General features: G+C 38.0%; 1 protein-coding gene across 3 annotated transcripts in view; it reads left to right on the forward strand.

Annotated features, from left to right (window-relative positions):
* Positions 1-25,270, forward strand: part of LOC115565388 (RNA exonuclease prage) — an 86,406-nt gene that overhangs the window by 56,304 nt on the left and 4,832 nt on the right. For 2 of the 3 annotated variants that reach the window (XM_089263299.1, XM_089263301.1), the window contains one exon: positions 14,046-14,450. In XM_089263299.1, coding sequence (XP_089119425.1) covers positions 14,046-14,450 — 405 coding nt within the window. Of the gene's footprint in view, positions 1-13,543; positions 13,874-14,045; positions 14,451-25,270 lie in introns of those variants that run through there. The other variant, XM_089263300.1, reaches the window with a different exon arrangement.

Raw genomic sequence — 25,270 nt, forward strand, 5'->3', positions numbered from 1 at the left:
GCGTGGGCGAGCATTGTGCAGTCGTTGACGTATTATTAGTTTATATTAATTCATGTTTCTCTTTTCGTTTCTTTACTCTTTGTTGTCCTCTGTATGTTTAAGCTATTTCTATTTCTGCAAGCACATACGCATGCAGATACGTTAAAGATTTCGTTTCTCTTTCTTTTGCGCCGTTTTTGTTTTGATGTCCCATTTCTGATGACATTTCATTCAAAGCGAAATTCAAATAATTGTTGTGACAGGCCATAAGCAGCAAGTGTGCAAATACAGAGGGAGAGAGGGAGGGAGAGAGAGAGAGATAGAGAGAGAGAGAGAGAGATATGTGTATATGCTGATGTTATGTTTATTGTTTCTTTTGCCAACTTGTTGATTTGCACACTCATCGCACTCATTTCAGTGGCGTGTGAACAGCATTATAAATGTTGTAAGCTGCACGCGTGTGTGTGTGTGAGTGTGTGCGTGTGTGTGTGTGTGCCTTTGGGCATCAACAATTGATTTATCAGGCATTACACGTCTTACAATGAGCTAATATTAGAATTAACATGAGGAATTCCGCGTTCATTCGTTAGCCACTTTTCTTTGTATTTTCGGCCGTGTTACCTGTAACCTGTTAACTGTTAACTGTTACCTGTTTACAGGTTGGCGGAATCAACGTACTCGCATCTTCATGGCCCACATGACTTCCGTCAGGCATTTAAATATATATAAATTACATATATATATATATATATATATATATATATATATATATATATATATATATATATATATATATATATATATATATATATATATATATATATATATATATATATATATTATCGACTAACTTTCCCAACGTTTTTTTTTTCTTTTTTCTTTTTTTTATGTTTGTATATGCGCTTCCGTTTGTATTTTGGCCTTTCACTCCACCTCTCTCTCTCTCTCTCTCTCTCTCTCTGTCTCACTCGCTTGTTGTCTTCTTGGCTTCATGGTATTTACTTATGTTTTTTACAGCTGCAATTGAGGTTACTTTCTATTTAAAATTAAATAAATAAGAGCCAAAGCTGATGCCCTGGCGTTTATTTTATATTATCTATTTGTTGTTATTGTTGTTGGTTTTATTTTTCACACAGCTGCCGGCATGCATCAAAATTTGCCATAATTTGTTCGAGAATTTTGCCCTTGTTTTAAGCATTTCATCTAGATCCCAATACGACTTATTTAACAAATGGAAGATGCGGGCTCGCTAGCCACAGATACAGCTAAAGATACAGATACAGATACAGATACAGATACATCTATAGATACAGATACAGATACAGCGACTTATGCTGTTTACTGCTCGCACTGTTTATTTCGATGCTGCTTCTACATCCTCTTTGACACACCTCCCCCACTCGCCCTGTCTCTCTCTCTCTCTCTCTCTCTCTCTCTGCCCCTCTATGTGTGCCTCTGCTCTGGCCTGCTGTTTATTTATATAGATTTTGCTCTCATTTGTATTACTTTGATTACTTTTGCCGTTTCGCCGCTTGTCGTTTGCCCGCTGTGCACAAATAAATCATTGCGGTTGCGGTTTCTATATTATATATATATATATACATATATCTACACATACTTTTAGATATATGTATGTATATAATATATACACATGTTGGCATAGAGCATGCCCAAAATATAGTTCCTGCCCCCATCATCATCTGGCTTGCTCATATATGAAAACTAGCACACAAAACGTTCGACTAAAAGATATCCAGCATGCAATTCCATCAATAGCTATATAGCTATATACTATGTATGGGTAGATATCATCATATAACCATATAGACATGTGCATTCCACATATTCGCTGCACATTCCTAACATTTTTAATAATTACAATGTCAAGTTCTACCCTGTATAAATCGAGCATCGCATATGATGTGGGCTATAAAAATGAAACAAAATTCAAAAAAATAAAAAAAAAATGAAAAATAATAAAAATTAATTGTTGAAACTTCACAAATATAAATAAAATATACTAAAAGTATACTTAAACAAAAATGTAAAAAATAATTGTTTTTTTTTTTATTTTAAAGAAGATTTTTGAACGTGCTTGGAAAGTTAAGGACATATTTGTTTATTTATTTATTTGGCAATTTAATTATAATTAACGCTTACTAATACTGACTTAAGTATGCACTGCCTATTGGAGTCTTCAGCTTGTTGAGAGATATATAAAATATTTCAGTTATAAAAAAAAAAAATTTTTTAATGAAAATAATAAAAATATTAAAAATAATGATAAATAAAAAAAATAAATAAAATTTAAAATATAAAACAAATTAAAAATTAAGAGAAGCACACAAAAAATAATAAAATTATTAATAATAATGATAAATTAAAAATTAAAAATATAAAAAAAAAATATATAAAATAAATAAAAAATATATTAAAAAAAATAAAAAAATAAAAAATGAAAAGAAGTAAAATTTTAACCAATATGTATGAATATATAAATAATAATAAAAATTAAAAAATAAATAAAAAATAAGAAACAAAAAAATATAAAAAGTTAAAAAAGCAAAAAATAAAAAAAAAAATAAATAAAAAAATAAATAAATCAAAAAAATATGAAAAGCATATTTTAGACATTAAACAAAAAATAAAAAACTCAATCAAAAAATAAATAAAGCCAAAAAATATTAAACGCATAGATTTAACTGCAACGCCATAAAAAAAATTAAATTAGTTCATAAAAAGGTTTTTGTGACTTATTGAATAATGCTTAAAGTTTTTTTTTTTTTTTTAATATTTTTAAGCTTCTAAAATTATATGATTTAGTACAAAATGTTAAATGTGGCAAGAAAATATTATTAGAATCCGGAAAATATCTCAGAATTCATGGATAAATTCCCTTGTATATGTTATATAAGCAAGATTTAGCTTCAGAAATTATTTCGAAATTGAAAATGTTATTGAATCAAGAGTTCTCTATAGAGCCGTTATTCTGTTGGGCATTCCCTTGTAGCTTTTGCTGATTGCTAGGCCAACAGCTAACACCCCATCCGGATACCCTTGGTAGGGTATGCATCCAAGTGGGCAATCGGAAATCTAAAGAGACACGTCGGCATTGGCATTAGCGGCGTTTAATGTCATTGTTTTTATACGTCGATTATAATGCTCATTATGTATTATTATAATTATGTATTATGTATAAAAACAATCTCTATCTCTTTCTCTATAAATACCCCCGTTTGTATATGATAAAGAACTTTTGCGTACATTTCGTATGAATGAATATGAATTTTTGGCACTCGCTGCCAAAAATGTAAGATCTACCAAAACAAAATACGTCGATAAACAAAGGCAGCGCAACAACAACACGTGGATGAAGCACAAGAAGAAGAAGAAGAAGAAGAAGACTAGGGAAAAATATTCATAATAAAGGCAAAGCATGAAATCATTTTGTCATGAGCACAAATCAAAACAACAGCTCTCTCTCTCTTTCACTCTCTCCCCCTCTCTCTCTCTTGCTTTCTCTCTCTACCTGAAGCGATTCAACAATTTGTCGTAGGCGTTGCGATTGAGCAAATGGAAATAGTGAAATGCATATATATACATACATATATATATATATATATATGGATATACCTATAGCTATACATAGATATATTCATAGTTCTTATAGTCAGATTGTGTTTATGATCATGATCTATGCATTGCATTGCTTTTAAACGGAATCAGAGCAGCGGCAGCTAGAACAGTGTTGTATAACGCAGGAAATACCTGAGTTGTTTAGTTCTTGAGCAGTTGGCAATGGATCTGAATCGAGATTGTATTTGATAACAATATATAGAAGTTACTTCTCTCTCTCTCTCTCTCTCTCTCTCTCTCTCTCTCTTTCTCTTTCTCTCTCTCTCCTTTACCCCTCTAGCAATTATCGTATTCTGTACACAAAGATCAGTTTGTTAAGCCATTTGATGGCACTGTTGAATCTGCTCTATAAACTGTCAACATCATAAAACTGTGACAGGCAGCACGCGGTTGGCCTACGGCCTACAAATGTCTATATATATGTACGAATAATCATACATATATGTATATATGTATATACATATGTGCACATACATAACACTATAAATCTTTCCAAAGCAATTTAAAGAGGGGAAAAAAAAAGCGCAAAAAAAAAAAATTCTTGAGCAATTCGTTTTTTCAAGCAGATACCCTGTAATTGCGTGCAAATGAGCATATTAGTGCGCTGGCTTTGTATGTCATATACCAACAATACAGGGTATGCTGTAGTCGCGCCTGCTCTGGCCACTTTTACTTTTGCTCTTTTCCTTTTTTTTTCGCTGTTTGTTCTAATGTATTTTCGGTTTGTGTAAACACAACGTCTCATAATGTTTCAAATTAATAACAATTGTTCCGAATGATATGCCGAATATTTGCCACCTCTGCAAGTGCCAAAAAAAAAATAGCAACACTTTTGCCCCTGCCCCTTGCCACGCCCACGCTTCCCACTCACAGTTTGGAAATGACGCAGAGTGTGGCGCACAGTTGTTCAATTTATCAAAATGCTCATTAGAGATTGCCCATGAAATACATAATATTGATTTGTGATTACAGCAAACGGGGAAGTTGGGGGCGTAGATAAGCGAGGATGAATAGTAATTGATACACCTATCAATAGTTCGCTGAGTGCGATTCTCATATCGATTGCTTCTGGAAAGTTTCCGTGGGTAGTGCACTTGAGCACTACATTTTCGATAGCTTCATTTGGTGCAATAGTTAGTCGAATGCGATTGTGATGATCATTATCATTAGATTACTGCTGAAAAGTTTCCAGAGCCAGCCGGTGTGTAGTGTAGTGTAGTGTAGTGCACCTGAGCACTACATTTCAGATAGTTTAATTGAGCGATAACCTCAATATTTAGAGAATCATTTAAAGTGAATATAGATTTATATATATATTTGATATACATATTTATTTTATTTATATATATATTATATTTATTTATTTATTTATATATATATATTTGAAAGTTTTACTTTGATTTTTCACTCGAACAACTTAAGCTTATTCTCTTTTAAATAAAACTGAAAAAAAATTTAAAATTTAAAATGGAAATTCCAATAAATTTCAATCAGTATAACATACCATAAATTAATGGTAATTATCATAAATATATAAATTACTTCTCCTATTGAAACTCGTTTTCTTTTTTCAAGTTACTTCATTTTTTTTCTACTTTTATTTTTTTATAAATGTTTAAACTTCATTGAATTTCTGACAAGTTAACTTTGACCAAAAATAACGGTCTTTATTGTATGTATTTGATATATTTTCATTTTTTTTATTTTTCATTTTTTTTTATTTATTTTATTTTTTTTTTTTTTTTGTATTCTCTTCACTTTCGTTTTACAAAGTAGGCATTTCATTTCCATTTCCCAACGGGAAAAAATGCCATCTCATGTGGCTTACGTGTTGCATAGAGCGCTGTTACTATAAGCCTGAACATAACTGTATTCAAGTATATGCATACATATGTACGTAATTATATTTATATATAACTCTTGACTTTCAAGGTCTTGATAATAAAACTTTATTTTCTTCGCCTTTTCAATTTATGCTCCTGCTTCCCCTTTTCTCTTTTTTCTCTGTTTTATTGTTAATCTCTGTTCCATTGAAACTTTAGTTCCACAGAAAACTGATTAGCCCATATGTATATATAAGTCTAGATACCAAAAATTCCAGCTTATATGTATATATAGTCAATAGTTAACCCTTTCCATTGAGTAATTCCGCTTCAATTTCATTCCATTGAGTCGCGCTGCCAGTGTTGTAAAACGCACACCCATGGTCTAATTGCTTTGCAAGCCAAAGCTATCAATTATAGTGGGCGCATTGGACTATCTGTGCTCCACACGCTGTCAAAGCCAGTTCCATGGCCATTCAATTAGTTATCACAAATGAAACGAAGAAGTGGAAGAGGAAGCACAAGTCGAAGAAGAAGCAGAAGCAGAAGCAGAAAAATGATAAGCGACAATTCCCACGCATGATTACACCGGCCCGCCTAGCTCAGCTGTTGTGAGATGGAAGGGGGAGTTCCCAGACCTTATTAGCCTTAGCTAATACTTCTTCGGCCTCCTCTATTTCTATTTCGATTGCTATTTCCATATTTCCATTTCTTTTTTCTTGATTGCGCATACGCCATGTGCTCAATGTCGTCATCGGAAGTGATTTGTTTATCGATTTCGCTGGCAGGCGGCAATAACAACAACGGCAACGCCGAATGCCACTGCGAACGTTTATTAAAGTGCGCTTGATTGACGCGCCCACCTCCCGCCGCCCGGCACCACTCCTAACCCCCGTACCCCTCCACCCCGCACACGCACGCTCATCTCTTGCCAGCGCCAACCACGCTCTTTTCCTATTTTAATTGTAATCAGCAATTGTGTGCGGCAGGCGGGGCTGTGACTTTGATAATTGGGCGTGGCAGTTGGAGGGGGCAATCAAGCATTAAATAAATAATTGACGAGCAACGAACGTCATCGCGTCGCGTCGCATTGCGTGAGCTATTTCCCCCCTGATTAGCAACTGGCTTGGCCTGGTTAATAACGCGTCTACCGCCTGCCTCTACCGCCTGCCTCTACCGCCTGCCTCTACCGCCTGCCTCTACCGCCTGCCTCTACCTCTACCTCTACCTCTACCTCTACCTCTACCTCTACCTCTACCTCTACCTCTACCTCTACCTCTACCTCTACCTCTACCTCTACCTCTACCTCTACCTCTACCTCTACTCTACCTCTACCTCTACCTTACCTCTACCTCTACCTCTACCTCTACCTCTACCTCTGCCTCCACCTCTACCTCTACCTCTACCTCTACCTCTACCTCTCTCTACCTCTACCCCCTCTCTCTCTCTTTCTCACTCAATCGATTCATCAAATGATTTTTCAAATCGTATCTCTTCCTGTATTTTGTCTTACATGAATCTCAATTCATTGGCCGCTCCGATCCGAGTCTGTGCCATCGGCGCGTTAATCTATTTGACTCCGAGGCACGCAATTGAATGCGAATGGCTTCATTTTCAGTGGATTTATTTTTATGGCCCGGCCACAATTATACAATACATTAAAGTGGCATTAACAATTTCCGGTTCTAATAGCGCTAAAGCCCACTCGGAAATCATTCAACTACTTATTACAATCGCATCGCATTGAAAGCGAAACAAAACGATTATTAAACGGACGACAACATTGTCGCAGCCATTAAAAATATATGCATATATATATATATTTATAGAAGATCCACAATTAGCACTCTATAAACTCTCGCCAATTTCGTGGAAAGAATTGAGCCTACCAATTTATCTGCTCGCATCTACATGATATCTCTAGCTTTTGACAATCTGTCAAGCGAGTGAGGATTCTAGGAAGCATCAGGTAGAGATTAGATGAGAAGATTCTTCTGAAGCCTAACTGCTCGTTATGCTCGCTCATAGAGTATATAAATATTTGCTTTTAGCAGAAGAAATTTGAAATTGAAAATATTATCGAATCATAGGTCCCACCCAGAGAACGTCAGAAATAGGGAAAGTGCAATTCTTTTAAAGTTTTCCATGTGAATTTTGCAAATATATTTGCCATATCTTATCTTTCATTTTTATGGAACCTTGGAAACAAACTTGAATCCCACACCAACAAAATCGGAAATATACCTATGGGCTCTAGAGTTTCAGAGTAGGTAATTAAGAAATTTGACTCTCGAAATCATTAGAGCCAAAAGCCTTAAGGAAGACAGTTATGTTAGGTACTATAGATGCTCCCTTAGGATATACCAGCTGTTGGGCGTGGCAATTCGATAGCTCCTAAGGCCATAGAGCGCCTTTCGGCAGCTGTCACAGCTTTGATAGTTCTAGAATCTACAACTCTAGAGATATCAGCCCACTGTAGACCCCCTTGAGCGGCAGCAGAAACCTGTAAAGCACTTGTTTAGCGCCTCAACGAGTATTATACAGTCGATGGCCTCAGTCAAAATTATGCCTCTCAAGTAGTAGTATTATTATTATTATTATACATGTGCCATTTGTATATTTATGATTTTTAGGCGCGTGAAGATTTCCAAAACGAGTTTGCAACTAGAGGCGGCTTTTCGAGGTTCAGCACCCCTAAAACATAGATACACACACACATACATACACATACATATGTCTCGCTATGCATGGACGTATTTAAGTTAAGTCCATTCGTCTATGAGCTGATGAGAAACCCGTTTAGGATCGAAATACGCGACAGAATCTTAAATACTTAGCACATCGCACAAGTTCGCAGTCCAAAAGTTTTGGCAAGTCATCGTCGTGGAACTATGGCGAACCGCGAGAGACTGAGACTAACTCTGAACTACACGCACGTCTAGGCACAGTTTAGATACGTTTCGATTGATTCGATTCGAATCACGCATAGCGCTGGGGAAACTATCCATCCATTGACCCATTGGGCGAGTCTCTGGTGCAGCTGTTGCGAGCTTGTCCTTGAGCCAGAGCAACATGGGGCATGTGAAGTCTGAAGCAGCTGCCTGTGGCATGTCTGGCATGGGGTAGAGCTACAGGCGGATGCCGGTAGGGGTTGGGGCAGGGACGGGGACGGGGACTACTGAGTGTGCGCATGCGCTTGGGCGACGTTGCTGCTGTGGCATTTGTGTTGCCATGCGAGAAATTGCCAGTTGTTGCTGTTGCTGATATTTTCTTCATTTTGTTTTTGCTCGATTTTCGCGTCGCCTTTTGGACGGCTCTTCCCTAAATGATCTCTTTTGTTGGTTGGTTTCGGTTTGCTGCCGCTGCTGCTGTAATTCGAGCGTCTGCGTCATTGCCTTTGTCCGTCTTGCTCAACGCGGAGAGTGGGACTTCTCCAACAAACCCCCCTCCCCCTGCCTCTCCCTCTCCCCTGCCTCTCTCTCTCTCGCTCACTCGCTTTGCGTCTTGTTGGGATTCATTCAACTTTGGTCACGCACACACGCTCGCTCGTATCTGTGTGAACTTATGAATGATGCCAATGATCATTAATGATTGTTCGCGTCATGATCATGTTTGTTGTTGTTGTTGTTGTTGCTGTCGATGCTGCTGTGCGCTTTTGTTGCCACAAATAGCAACACGCGCCGTTTGCATTGCGATGCATTTCCGTTTTGGCAACGCTGCCAAAGCTGCAGACGTGCCGCCAAATGGGCTAAAATGTTGCGAAAAAAAAAAAAAACAGAAGTGAACAAGAATCAGGGATGCCAAAGCCAAATGCACACAGTGTGTGTGTGTGTGTGTGTGTGTGTGTGTGTATGCATATCTGTATCTGAGGCAATTCAACGAACTCGCGTTGATATCATATTCAAAGTTATGACACATGTGAATGGCTGATTTTGCATTAATTTCATATGCGAAATCTTTGCGATAACTCGCTTGAGAAAGCGCGAGACAGAGACAACAAGACAACGAAAGAGAGAGAGAGAGAGTAGAGTGCAAAGGCAATTGATTGAGAGTCTAATGAATATAGCACAAGCCTCGAGCGTTGCCATATATTGGAATGCGCATGCAAATATGTATATGTATATACATATACATATATACATATATACTACACATACATACATATATAGTTGGTATTTTTAGTTACTCTCTATAAATAGTTTTATTACTTACACTAAACCGGAAAGCAACAACAACATTGGTGTGAGCGATTTTATTATCATTGCTAACTGGGGAATTTTTTTGTTGTTTTCGTTCTTCAGAGTTCTTGATATTACGAATTCGTCATCTAACTAATTCATGATAATTGATATTAAAAACAGTTAGTTCTGTTTAGCTAATCGAACAAATTGTAAACAACAGAGTGAGAGGGCGAGAAGAGGGAGGGAGAGAGATAGATAATGACAGAGAGAGAGTGGAATAGAAGAGAGGAAAGAGAGAAATTAGGAGTGATATAATGAATGAATGATACTAAAACACAATGAGAAAGAGTGGGAGAGAGAGAGAGAGAGAAAAGGAGAGACAGCGACAGTGAGAAAGAGAGAGATAGAGACAGAGACAGACAGAGAGAGAGAGAGAGAGAAAGATAGATAGAGAGAGAGAGAGAAAGAGAGAGAGAGAAAGATAGATAGAGAGAGAGAGAGAGAGAGAGCGAGAGAGAGAGTGATAGTAAACATGGGCAAAAGTGTAAGGATAGTAAGAATGAGAAAGAGTGCGAAAGAGAGAGAGAGAGAGACATTGAGAGAAAACGAGAGAGGCGGGATATGGCAAGAGAGAGACACAGACAAAGACAAAGAGATAGTCAATGAGCTCGAGATTGGAATGAAGAAAAAGAGAGAGAGAGACCATTATGGAAGCATTGAGAAAGACAGAATGAGAATAAGGCAGATTGTAAGAAAAATAGGGAGTTACAGAGAATGAGAAAGAATTAGAGACAATGCGAGAGAGAAAGAAAGAAATAAAATGAAGAGAATTAGAGAACTGAAGAGAAAAGAATGTATGAAAGACATAGAGAGAATAGGACTGTAGGTGAAGAGCACAGAGACAATGAAAGTGAAAATGAGGCGAGAAAGCTTGAGAAAGAGAAAGAGTTTATGAGAGATACAGAGAGATAAAGAGAGAAATATGCAGAGAGACTGAGAGAGAGAAAAAGATATGCAGGAATAGAGAGAGAGAGAAAAGTATGCAGGAATAGAGAGAGAGAGAGTGAGAGACCGAGAGAAAAAGATATGTAGGAATAGAGAGAGCGAGAAAGATATGTAGAGAGAGATAGAGAGAACTAAGGCATGAGCAAGGGAGGAGCAGAGTGACAGAGATAGAATTGTATTCTAAGCTGTCATATACTATGCATCAAATGATAGCACACACACCAAGCCACACACCCACACACACACCCACACGCACTTGAATAGATCGAACAGCTAGTTCAAGTTCAGCTCGGTTTGTTCAGTTTTGATTCATTCGTCTATTGGAGTTTCTATCTCAGAGCAGCAGAGTATTACGTGTGCTGTGTACTCAGCTTGTGGAGTATCACTTTCTGTTGTCGTTGTTCTTTTTCTTCTTCTTCTTCGTCAGCTTGTTGTTATTGCTGGTGCCGAGTTTACCCACTACGCAATTCCATTCAGGCGCGATCCGATCAGTTCGTATCGTTTCGTTCGACGTCGTCGGTCGGCAACGTCTTTTCTTTCATAAATCAAAGCGCATAACTGCCGGCCGGGGCCTGGGGGCGGTGGCGCTATAAAAAGTGGAGAGCGGCAACCTGAGCTAGTCTCGACAGCGGTTAGGGGCGGGGCGAGGCGGGGCGGTGTTTGGGGTGCTTTTGTTTTGAATTTGAATTTGGTTTTTTTTATTTATTTATTTTTATTTTTTTTTTTTTTTTTGGCAAAAATTACGCTACAATTTCAAGTATCTTTCACTGTATTGGCGCAACGGATGACGGGGTAGGCGTGGTGGGTGGGTTATAGCCACACACACACACACACATAGTCACATGGAGCGGCGCTAGGCACGAGCTGGTACCTGTTTATTGTAGTCGCTTTTGGCTCTGCCTTTTTCTTGTATTTATTTTAATTTTTAATTTTCGGCATTTTGTTCTCTCTTTATTTATTTATTTTTTTTTTTTTTTGTTTTATTTGGTCAATTTTTTCTTGTTTTTTAAATGTATATGTTGTATTGTTTATTTATAAATTTTGGTGTGTAGCCACATTTATTTCTTCTCGCGTTTGGCATTTATTTGTTTTTGTTTATTAAGCGTGGGCTTTGTGTGCCGTTATTTTTCGCCTTTCTAAGCGTAAATTCCATAACAGTGAAAGCCAGCGTGGGCGGTGGGGGGGGGAGTGGTTGTGCCACCCCTCCACTCAATGATGAGTGGGAAATTTATATACTCGTCAGAATTGTTGCCCCTATTTGTGGCATATGCGAGCGTGAGTCTTATTCACTTGAAGATTTCCAAATTATGGGCATTTGGTAAATCTAAAGCACTTTACGTTTCAGAAGGCAGGGCAAAAGGGAAGTGGGGCTTTGTTGAGGTGTATGTAATAGGCGCTAGAAGGCGTGGCAAAAGGCCGTAATGTATGCTTATGCTTAAGCAGGAGGAGCTGAAGCGATGCGTCTGCTAGGCCTGAAAGTCCGCATGGTCACAGGTATCTTGGAATGCTACAAAGAGACCGGAAGCTGTGGGCTTATCCATCAATATCATAAGCTGACTCAACCTGACCTGACTCAACTCCCATAAGCGATAAAAATCGATAAAACAACATCGGTTTTCAGGGTTTGAATAGCACAAGGCTGCGAAACCTTCCAATTGGAATGAAAACTTTACTGGGGTACTTTAATCCTCCTATATCATCAAAATTGAGGAAAAAAATTCTACTTTATAATATAAGATTATCGTTTATCGATAAATGTGAGCATTACTTTCCAAAAAATTAAATGAAAAAAGTCTAACTAGAGCAATAGTTATTCAACAATTTCCATTTCCTAGGGTAAAGTCTATAGGCACCGTCCAAGAGAGCTAACTTGAGACAGCTTATATGTATGCTTAAATCATAATATCAGGTCTACGCAGGCCTCGCGGTATCTGCTAGTCAGGCAGACCCGCACAAACTCACCAAGACGGTGTTCTACCCCTCAAAAGAGCCATTTCTTGAGACGGTGTCAGTTCATGAAGTCAGTAAACTCTATATATGTATATGTGTATATATTTAGTATATAGTATTTTGTATTTATTTGGTATTTTGTACTATATATTGTATATACTAGACTCTGCCGTAGTAGGCCGTTAGATGTAAAGCATTCACACACTCATCAAAACGTATTTCAATGTGAGTGAAAATATATAGAAAAATTTTCATAACGTTTTAAGTATTTGTCGAATGTTGTATATTGTCGATATGTGTTTAACCGTAAAAAAGCTAAATAAATTTTTCGTATAATTCGCGTCGTTTTTATCGTTATCAAAATTCATTTGTACAATATCCAAATTCTGTAATGTGATTGCATCGCATCGAAAAGAATCGCGATTTTTGGAAGAATCAACAGCAAAGGACTATTGCGAGCGCGCGCGCGAGAGAGAGAGAGTGGGACAGGAACAGGGAAGGGGACAGAGATAGAGAGAGGGAGAGGGAGAGAGAGACTGTCTAGCGGAAGGGCGAGCCTATTGCCAAGCAAAAGCGAAGCTTTTGAGGCACTGTAAGAATTGCCCAGTTGAGCACGCTTAGTGTGTATGAATGTGTTTGTGTGTGTGTGTGTGTGTGTGCGCACGGCCAGGTGAAAGACACGTGCACAATTAACAACAACAACAACAACTACAACAACTGCAATTGCATTTGCATTGCTCTCGTTGTTGTTGCTGCTGCTGCTGTTGTTGTTGTCATTTGTTGTCGTCACTCACTGTGAATGATTCACAATGTGTTTTGTGTCGTCATCGATGGCCGTGCGCATTGTATAACTGTGTATTTGATATCATTTGCTCACATTTCTTGTTTTATTCTTGCCTTCCGTCCTGCGCCAATCGCCTTCTCTCTCTCTCTAGTGCCAAGAACGAACGAAAGAAAACCGAATCAAGTCACACACACACATACACATACACACAACAACAACTAAGTGGCCAGCTCACAAATTGTTTATATCGCGCTCGCTGCTAATCGCGGCGTTTAGTTTGATTTGCACGACAAGTGCAGGCGGGCGAATCGCGAGCCACTGGCGAAAGTCAACGAAGCAAGACCAGACAGGATAGGATAGGATAGGACACGACCGGACCTGCACCTATATCTATTGGCCAAATCGGTGGCCCAGTTCGCACGCATTGAGTACGAACTCTGCGCGTTTGTGTAGCTCTGCCAACAGAATGCATATCTATCTGGAAGATATCCTGCAGATGCATCTGCTCAAGATTTGTAAGTCGCGTGCAGGGTGGAGGGGGGTGGGGAGGTGTTAACTGTAGTGATACATATATGTATAGGGAGGTGTTAACTGTAGTGATATATGTATAGCTATGCTCCATTTATTGCCAATTGTTATGCATATTTAATCATTCCCTCTCTCTCTCTCTCTGTTTCTCTCTTGCAGATGACAACATGCAACGCTTCAACAGCAACACCAACACCAACAATCAAAACAACAACAACAGCGCCAATGGCAACAGCAGCCAGCATAAGCGCTGCTCGCAGAAATATAATATAACCTCAGGCCCAGCAACAGCTGCCGCCGCCGCCGCCGCAGCCGCTGCCCAAACAGGCAACTATCAGCAGCAACAGCAACAGCAGCAGCAACAGCAGCAGCAGCAGCAGCAGCAACAGCAGTGCAACAACAGTCGCGCCGCACGCAAGGCACGCTACAACAACAAACGTCAGGAGGCACAAGCATCGAACGGCTCCTACAACATGCAGAAGCGCGCCAATGCTGCTGCTGCTGCCGCCGCTGCCAACAACGCAACGTCCTGGCAACGCTATGTGAATTCTTCATGCATCGAAGGTGAGTCCAACAACAACAGCAGCAACAACAACAGCAGCAACAACTTGCTCACATTTGTCTGATTCATGCATTTAAATTCGCTGCGCCGTTGCTTATAAGAATTCCGCGCAAATCGCACGCTCATTCACAATGATTCATCAGTCACAGTTGTCGTAGCGACGTCATCGTCAGATTTCTCCAAAGTAACTTAATCAGCTGTCACACACACACACACACAGAAAGAGAGATAGATACGTGTGTGTATTTGTGCTCGTATCTTGAATCAAAAGCAACGCACTTAGAGCGCGCACTCGCTTTAATTAGGGTCGACTTTCCAACGCCTTATTGGGTCAGCGCGCCGCCCAAGCACACACACAGTGCGCCTCATAATTATACATACAGTTACGAGTTCTGATCGAGTGCGGATGATTAGCCATGGCTCGCGCTCGAACTAGACTCTAGGAATCTGGCCTAATGTGGCTCAATGTGGCCAAAGGGATCTGAGCTGCTGCGCCGCGATCTGTTTAGGGCTCAGTTCAGTCATTGCCATTGCCACGGCGAGCATCTGGTGTGGGCAGCCCAGAGCTGGCCATGTGCTCGATAGCAAATGGCTGTGGGAAAATCACAGCTGGAAAAACCGCAAAGACAATGAAAAGCCCGAGGAAAACACAAGTAAAAACTTGGCAAACGGGCGTTAACGACTGCCGCATACTCATTCACGGGCAAGAGCGCAGTAGAAGAGCGTGTAGCCATGCCCTCAATGGGCGTAGATATAGCTACCATATCTTAGCTCATCTGAGCTATCTATGCTTGAGCATAGATTCCAAATTTCAACTCTCTAGCTCGTCAACTGCTTAGCTTTCTGAAATGCCACACCTTTAGTGGGCGGAACAACTTGAGAATTTAACAGTCAAGACTATCTACGACCATTCATATCTCATCGAAATACTTTGCATTCAGATGAACATTGCACAAAACCAATATACCCCATCAACTTTCGCGAATGAGCATAACAAACAGAAATTGTAAAACGCAATTTTGTTGTTGTTGTTGTTTTTCAACCTCACTCAATCAATTTCGTATTATTTATTCGCGCACTTATCTATATCGTGGCCAACGCACGGCGGCTATCTGAGCAATAACATTGCTTTTATGAAGGGCTGGCTGGCTCCTCAGGCTAAACAACCTCCCCTGCCGCACTCACGTCTAATTAAACTAGTTTTGGGGCTTAGTTTCTATAACTAAGGTAAAGATTTCAGATGATGTTTAGCCGCAGGTCAAGTGAACGGAAGTTGCGTATTTTTAGCCAAGGATCTTTTTGCAAATCAATTGCACACGCTCGGTAGTTTGAGGTTAAGTATGCGGGCCTCTCTCTGTGATTCGCAAAAAAAATAAAAAACAAAAACTATTTCCAGACCTCGGCTGCGGTATTTCAATTTGCAATTGAAATGTAGAATCATAAATAGGAAAATTGCAGGAAATCTTCGCTTAAGCTTAACCGCAACAACCTTAATGAAAGTCGCTGCCAACACGCACACACGCACACTCACATACGCACACATAGATTTCAGCCTGTTGCTCGACTTTCGCTTTCAAACAGCAAAAATGTGCCACAGCCAAAAATCAATTAAAATTCAGACTCAAACATGACAAATGATTAAATACCAAGAGTAGAGCGGCAAGAAGAAGAAATAGAAATAAAACATAAAAAATATATATATATATAACTTCATTAGCTAAACAAATAAAGCAATTCACGCTGAGAAAGTATTTCATATGATTTAGTTTTTAATTTAGTAAGCTGCGACAAGGCTGAAATAATAAAGTCCGAACTATAAAATACCCTGACCGTGATGTGTGTGTACAGGGTGACATGTGATAGATAATTTCGTAGTTGCTCAGCCGTGGTGATAATGATAATGATAATGAACATGATCATGATGCAATTCGAAAATTTGGAATACAATTATTTGAGCAGGGAAGCATCGAAAAATAAATTATATAAATGAATGCGAGAATTAAATATTAAATAAATATTAAAGAAAACGTTTAAAAATAATAAAAAAATAATAAATATATAAAAAACATATATTTTTTTAAATATAATATTAAAAAAAATATATTAAAAAAAACGTTTAAAAAAATAAATAAATAATAAGTGTATAAAAAAGCATATTATTTTTAAATATATATAAAAAATATACATATGAAAAAAATAAAAAATAATGAACAATAGAAAATAAATAATTAAAAACAAAAATGATTAAATGCAAAAGAAAATAAATAAAATAATCAGTAAAAATGAATAAAAAAAAATACATAAATACTAAGAATACTAAAAATAAAAATAAAATAGAGTGAAATAAATAGCAAAAATATATAGACGAATAAAATCGAAAAAAAATATATATACTTAAATTAAATAATTAAAAAAATATATATAAAACAAAATAAAATATGAATAATTAAATATAAATAAAAAGCAAAAATATATAGACGAATAAAAACGTATAAACATATATATAAATATAAAAATAAATTAAATAATTAAAAGAATATATATAAAACAAAATAAAATGTGAATAATCAAAATTGATAAAGTATTGAATTTGAAAAAAAATGAATAATATTAATAATAGAAAAACAAAATACAAAAGCTGGGAATAATATTTTTGTTTTGCGTGCGAAACATATGTGTTTTTTTTTTTTTATGAATATGCCATATATTTATATAAACTATATATAGCAAAAAACTAAAAATAATACAGAAAAAAAATTGAGCATGGTATTTGAATTTGTCATCACGTACAGCCGTAGCGGAGTTATGATAAGACTAATTATTAAGACAACGATATACGATATATGTACATATATATGTATATACATCAGATATACATAAATATGTTTATATATAGCAAAACAATTCAAAACTATTTTCACATGGCGTTTTCAATTATTTTCTATCATTCGTTTGTTTAATTTATTTATATAAATATTTTGATTGTTTTTATTTGTTTTTTTTTTTTTTTTTTGTCTTACCAAAACTTTCCAGTGACATTTTTTTTCTGTGGTTGTTTTTTGTTTTTGCCTTTGTTTGTTCTCTATTTATTTCCATTTGCTGTCGCTTGTAAAGCGCTGTTATGGCACTTATTTATAGCAATGCCAACAACAAATTAAGACGCAATACTCGTAGAATCGTAGAATCGTCTGATTAGCGTTTCGATCTATTCAGATTTTGACACAGGCACAAAAAGCAAAAACAAAACACGGACTGCCGCCTCTCGTTGTGGTTCCACTACCTACCACTACCGTCCCACCTCGCCAGCTGCCTCCTGCCTTCGTCATGCCCTACCTTCCAGCCACCCACACGGACGGTGTTCCGTTCATATCTGGAGTAAATGCCGCTTAAACGCCCCGAACTGATAGCCAAGTCAACAATCAGCTTGATTTCATTTGCTTCGCTCTCGGCCATTACATAAGTTCAGTTCGTTTTATTATTATTTTTGTCATTGATTAGCACTTGGAGCAACCGCAGCTCTACTTTGACTCAAAATACATACACACACACATACACACATACATAAATTATTATAGCTTGCTAGGAAACCGTTTAAAATGTCATTTGTCATCAGCAAAACATTTATGGCGTCAGTCAATGCACGCATTGCCTGATAAGCGAACTGGAACTAGTTCGAAATCCAATTGAACTAGTGCATCTGACACGATGATAGTCTAGTGAAATATTAGCAGGAATAGTTTTGAAAGGTGTGCTATAATGGTCTTAGACGTATTTCTTCAGCGTGAGCGTTGCCAGATTGCTGATTTAGGCCAGAATAGAAGAGAAGCAGAGAGCAACTAGGGAGTATAATATGAAAGGCATCATATACTGTAGACAATAATCTGATATAACTGCTATAGTTTTAGCTTCCCATGAAATCTGTTGAAGCATTGCCAGACTGATAATACATACCATATAAATAAGGTCAGAAGAACTGCTAATTCGGGTGTTATTGGAAATCGTTCTATATACATATATGGACTACCTTTAGAACTGCTATATCTATGGCTTCTTGTCAAATATCTCTAAGCGTTGCCAGACTGATGATATATTAATATATAGTATAGTATTCAGAACTTCTAATTCAGCTGATTCGTATTGGATTTTCAATAAAACTATACTATAAATGTACAAATTCTTGTGTAATATGCAAGAGCGTTGCCAGACTGCTGATATATGCAACAATAGAAACTGGGAGTCAATTCCATTAATTCTTTTTATCATCATAGAGACAACAAATTTCTATAACTGCTCTAGCTCTACTGTGAAATTTGTGCAAGCGTTGCCAGAGTGTCATAGAGAACTTCTTATTAAATTGTCGTATATTTTTGGCTAGAGAGAAATACATGTGTTAACCTAGTCGTTAGTTGATAAAAGTTTCACACACTGAAATCTTCATCTACCTATAAAAATGAGTTCCAAATGTGCCAAATGTGTGTCTTGGGTAATCTGACATTAGATCGTTAGCTAATAGAACATATAATACCCTAATGATTCTCATATCATTTCTCACATCTCAGATCTCACATCCCTTGCCTTGCCAGCAGCTATACAGTTAAGGTGTTAAATTTAACTACATGGATAATTATCTGCTGTTATGTGTTCTGTTCATCACACCGAAGTCTGCTCTTCCGTAATTTACAATGGACAACAACAGATAGATGAAGTGAAGGAAAAAAAAAGGGGCCTTCTCGGCTTCCGATATTTAATCAAAATTCTGTTGAAAACAATTTTGAGCTTAGGTTGCGCGTTATTAACTTATTGCGGTATGGCCAAGAAATTGCTGCAGCTGCTGCACACTTCACGCCTCGCTGCATCGCTTTAAGGTTAATGCGACGCTTAGCGAGAGGGGGGAGGGGCTATGTAATCCGAAGATGGAGCAAAAAACTTGAACTCATTTCGTTGCCTTTTTAGGTGGCAGAGCGCAGACTTCAGACAAAATGTTGACTGTGGAATGTGAAGAGTGGAGCGGCTAACGGTGTGGCATAGACACACACACACGCACACACACACGCACACAATGACAATGAAGTTACGCCGAGTCTTCGCATTATTAACCTATTAAATGCTCTGGCACAGAATTCTCGCGCTATTAAGAAGCAGCTGAAGCTGAATTCTTTTGAGTGCTCAATTCCTTTTGATGCCGGCTATACGGCTTACGCCTGCCCCTTTCCCCATCCACCGTCCACTGCCTCCATTCATTTTCCACTTGAAATACGCACAGCTCGAGCTTCAATGGCCAAGGCTAACACGTTCGCCTTTGGGCAACAGCTCACATCGGATCTGCCAGAGGCTCGCCGAACGTCGTATCTCCATCTGAATTGTTGTCTGTATCTGTATCTGTATCTGTATCTGTATCTGTATCTGTATCTGTATCTGTATCTGTATCTGTATCTGTATCTGTATCTGTATCTGTATCTGTATCTGTATCTGTATCTGTATCTGTATCTGTATCTGTATCTGTATCTGTATCTGTATCTGTATCTGTATCTGTATCTGTATCTGTATCTGTATCTGTATCTGTATCTGTATCTGTATCTGTATTTGTATCTGTATCTGTATCTGTATCTGCATCTGCATCTGCATCTGCATCTGCATCTGCATCTGCATCTGTATCTGTATCTGTATCTGTATCTGTATCTGTATCTGTATCTGTATCTGTATCTGTATCTGTATCTGTATCTGTATCTATAACTACATGTATCTAAAACTTCATCATGTATCTACATGTATTTCTATAGATACATACCCCCAACTTCATCTTCATCTTTATCTTTCTCTTTATCTATATGCTTATCCATGTATCTGTATTTTTATCTGCATCTGTTTATTAATCTTTTTATCTCTATTTTCATCTTTATCTGTATCTTCTATCTCTATATCCTTTATCCACCTTTATCTGTATCTTTATCTTTGCGATTATCTCTATCTTTAACTTCATCTGACTTTGCATACATCTATATTTCGATAGCAATTCGTATCTTTGCATATAGCCACATATATATAGTTATCGATAGGCTTTTATCTAGCGCGAAATATCAACTTACATTATCTTTAGCCTGTTCTTATCTCATGGCTATAATTTACAAGATCCGAAAGCAGCTGGCATTATCTATATAATGATAATAGCTATTGTTAGCTACAATCGCTCAAGATTGCGTGCCTCGACTCGTAAGCCTCTGTAACCACAATATGCATTTACATATATATACATACTTGTATATATGTATGTATATATACTTATCATATTTTTACAACTCTCACTTATGCGAAACGACTATGTGAATAAAACACGACATCTTCGCCGTCGTCGGTTTATGGTGTCTTGACCTCAATGCCTGTTTGGCATGCTTTGTTTCGCATACCCTGTAATTTTACAGCAGCCAACAAGGTGTTTGCAGTATTTAAAGTATTTACATTGAGATTTCCATTTGGTTTATTTGCCATGGAAATGATAAATCTAAAGAGCAAAGATTTTCCGACTGGCTCTTCTCCGGCTTACAGAGTATCTGGTCCGTCGAGCAGCGCTCACTTGTTTCATTATGCGTGCTACAAAATAAATGCATATTAGTTGAAAATATAAAACGCGCCTAAATCTTGCCCAAGTGCGATTTATCGTCACGTACGTAACTCGCAGGGCAACAACAACAACAACAACAGCAACAACATTAGCATAGCCATAAACCCAACTAATCAACATAAAGTGCTCTCGCATAAGCATACCTATTCAGTTCAGCTTTCTGCACGTGTGTGTGTGTGTGCCAACTCGAGCTTTAGCTTGCTTTATTATATTTGGCCTGGTCTTCTGGTTGGCCTAGGGACAGGAAATGGCGCACCATTTGGCAATGCGAACTCGGCTCGAAGGCCATTGCCCAGCTGCGTTTGGCTATGCCTGGGAATTATCAGTGTGGACTCTCATATTGCCCAGCGCATGCTGAAAATTTCATCGTTCACATCAAATGTGGGTCACGTTATCTTCAACGAACAGAAAAAAAAACAGAAATAAATAAATCAATGCCTGCAGTGCTAGCAAGTGCAGCGAGTGTCATAGCAACGAGCTCACAGCGTGACGCGGTGTCATAGCAGCCAGAGCTGATTTTTAGTTACTCTATGTATATATAGTATATATGCATATAGTATATATTAAATTAGGGTTTCTCTTTGTTTAGTATTATTAGTATTTTTGGGGATAGCCGACGCTGATTAGGTGCCTGGTAACGCGAAGTCCACTTGACAACCGCAGCTAGACAGTCGAAACCAAATGCCATTGGCAACATCTTATCGCCCTGGCAACTAGCACGAAACTAATTGTGTCCACCAGCCCACTAAACTAAAGCCTAACATACCTGAGAATACGGTACAGATACCTCTACGGAACACCATTGATAATAGTCTGACTGAAAATTAAACAAAAATAGATCATAAATTATGTACAAATCGAGCGCTTGTGATAGCTACATCAATTTGTCAATTAGTCTTATGCTGTAGAATCGAAGTATACGCTATATACACCATATGTACTCTATATATACTACTTTACTACTACTACTCTAATACAACACTATGCACTATGGACTGTATATATTGCATATCTACTTATTCTACATATACCACATATACTACATAACATATACTATATATGCCACATACTACAAATAGTACATATACTACATATACGATACATACTACATATACTACATATACTACATATACTACATATACTACATATACTACATATACTACATATACTACATATACTACATATACTACATATACTACATATACTACATATACTACATATACTACATATACTACAAATACTACATATACTGCATATACTACATATACTACATATACTACATATACTACATATACTACATATACTACATATATTACTTATACTGAATATATACCACATTTACTCTATATAATATACATACTATGTTTATGCATATATAGATTATCAGGGAACTGATCGTAAAGCTCGCCACAGTAGCCACAATTTTATACGCTGTGCAATCTTATCAGGGACTTTTTAATAGTTTATTATTATTATTATTAATATTCGGATGGTTGTTGGCTTTGTAGCAGTCGCCAAGTCATACAAAATAAAAATAAAACTAAAATAAAACAATAATAATAATATTTAAGCAAAACATGAGTCAATTGTAAGCTCATTTAAATGACTTTGGGGCCGTGTCGCAGCGTCGCTTCATCTAGAATGACATTAATCAGATCTTTGAGAACAAGGCAAATCTTCGCTAGCTTAATAGCTTGTCAAACGTCTGGCGGGCCTTCAACCAATGACATTCAACGTATCACATTCATTAATCTCCACTTAAGATTCGCATCGCACTCGGCCAGTGATCTATAGCATTCTATCCATATCTCCGATTACAATTTCCCACTTTTTTTTTTTTTTTTGTCCGTTGTTTAACTTTATTTGCGTGTTTTTTTTTTTTTTTTTTTTTTGTCCCCTCTCTTTAGCGATTTCAAACTCCTTTTCGCAAATGAATTTCGTTTCTCGTAGTAGTATTTTCTGTTTTTTTTTTTTTTTTTTTTTTTTTTTTTCAATTGATTTAGAGCTTTAAGCATTGGTTTTTGTAGTAATGGATCATCCATAAATTCAACTGATTTAGCGCATAGTTTTTAAAATGTGAAATAAGTGAGTGTGGGGAGAAAATACTGAAAGTGCACGCACGGTGCAGGCGGAGGGAGGACAGGGGGAAGAAGAGAGGGAGGAGAAGGGGGAGCGAGAGCGAGAGCGAGAGAGAGAGCGCGAGAGCGAGAGCGAGAGCGAGAGCGAGAGCGAGAGCGAGAGCGATAGCGAGAGCGAGAGCGAGAGCGAGAGCGAGAGCGAGAGCGAGAGCGAGAGCGAGAGCGAGAGCTAGAGCGATATCTAGATCGAGAGAGAGATCGAGCTAGAGATCGAGAGCGAGAGCGAGATCTATAGCGAGAGCGAGAGCGAGAGCGATATCTATATCTAGAGAGAGAGCGAGATCGATATCTAGATCTATAGCTAGAGCGAGAGCGAGAGCGAGATCGAGCGAGAGCGAGATATCTATATCTATATCGATATCTATATCTATATCTATATCTATATCTATATCTATATCTATATCTATATCTATATCTATATCGATATCTATATCTATATCTATATCTATATCTATATCTATATCTATATCTATATCTATATCTATATCTATATCTATATCTATATCTATATCTATATCTATCTCTATATCTATATCTATATCTAAGTATCTACTCTTATGCATCCTTCTAGATTCTTCTCCTCTCATGTCTGTCATGTCTGATAGTCTGTCCCACACTGCCCTCTAGATCGCCCTTATCGCCTATCATGCCTGATTGCATAAGTATCTGAACATTGTTCTCCTCCGGGTAACTTCAAGTCGAGTACTCCCCACTGGCGCACTTGTGTTTGCCCTCATGTCCGCTGTCTGCAACAGACACTATTTTATTCTTCTCTCTCTCTCTCCCTCACTCCTCTTCTGTCGCTCATCGGCGAATACGTTTGAAACGCACCTCGCATAATTATGTTATGTTTACGTTTTAATCGCGTATCTACACTTGTTATGCGCGCACATGAATATTTATATGAATTTCAAGGTTGTTGAAGATTTTGGCGCGTATGTGTGTGTGTGTGTGTGTGTGCGCGATAAAGCGCAAAGAGTGTGTTCCTGTGTATGTGTGTGTTCGGGAAGTTCGTTTATCTAATCGCTGGGCCAAACAGTGCTCAATGCGTGTTAAAGTACGTGTTGCACATATGTAAACAATAATTGGCAGCTGCTCAGCTGCTGCTGCTGCTGGGTCCGCCGCCTGGCAACGCTGCGTATGCGTGATTTATGAGTTGATGCGGAGAAATTTGCTTGACATGCAAAGCCAGCGATTGGCTCAGCTCGGCTTGGCCTGGCTTGCCTTATTGGCCAATTGCCCACACAAGTCACGCGCCCAGCCAGCGAGCCAGCTACGATGCTAAATAGAGCTCCACATATAGAGTATACATACATATATTGGATATCCGATATGTCCTTCGATCGCAAGCAGAGTCAACAAACTGCTATGATATGATGTGCGTGAGTGTGTGACTATAATACATATTGATATAATGTATGTATATATATATATTTATGTGTATATCTTGCTGTGCTGCACTTCTCTCTCCCTCTCTCCCCCTCCCCCTCTCTCTCTCTCTCTCCATCGCACGCAATTTATCAGCCATCAAATTGCCGTGGGAAGCTAAAATGCCAACAAAAACTTAACAAATTGGCTGTGCAAATAGGAAGCAGCAAATGCAGTGCATAAATAGATAACAATTTGTTATTGTTGTTGTCGCCGCTTAGATAAGCAACAGCTGGCCTCTGGCTGAATACACGTTTAGCTTTAGATTGACGCTTGGCCACGTGTTGTTGCTAACAATCAACAGCACGTTGTCCGACCTGAGCTGGAGCTTTAGCGATCCCCCCAAGCCTCGCCACGCCCCCCCTTTGTGGTTGCTTGACAACAGCGAGCTGTTACTACGCCCCTTTTGCGGCTTGAATGAGCTGCCCAGAAAATGCGGAAGTCATTTTTCGGCTCATTATAATTATGTTGCTCATGAGTAATAACTGAACATCATCATCAACGTTATCATCATCATCATCGTCTTGTGTGTAAGACAGGCGGCCACGCGCCTCTGCTGTTTGTTTCCTCTATAAGGCAAAAGCAAACATATGTCACTCTCTCTCTCACTAGCTGCCTCACTCCCTCCCCCTCTCCC

This window comes from Drosophila navojoa, chromosome X (assembly GCF_054131105.1).
Source record: "Drosophila navojoa isolate 15081-1374.11 chromosome X, UAZ_NAV_1.0, whole genome shotgun sequence".
NCBI lineage: Eukaryota > Metazoa > Arthropoda > Insecta > Diptera > Drosophilidae > Drosophila > Drosophila navojoa.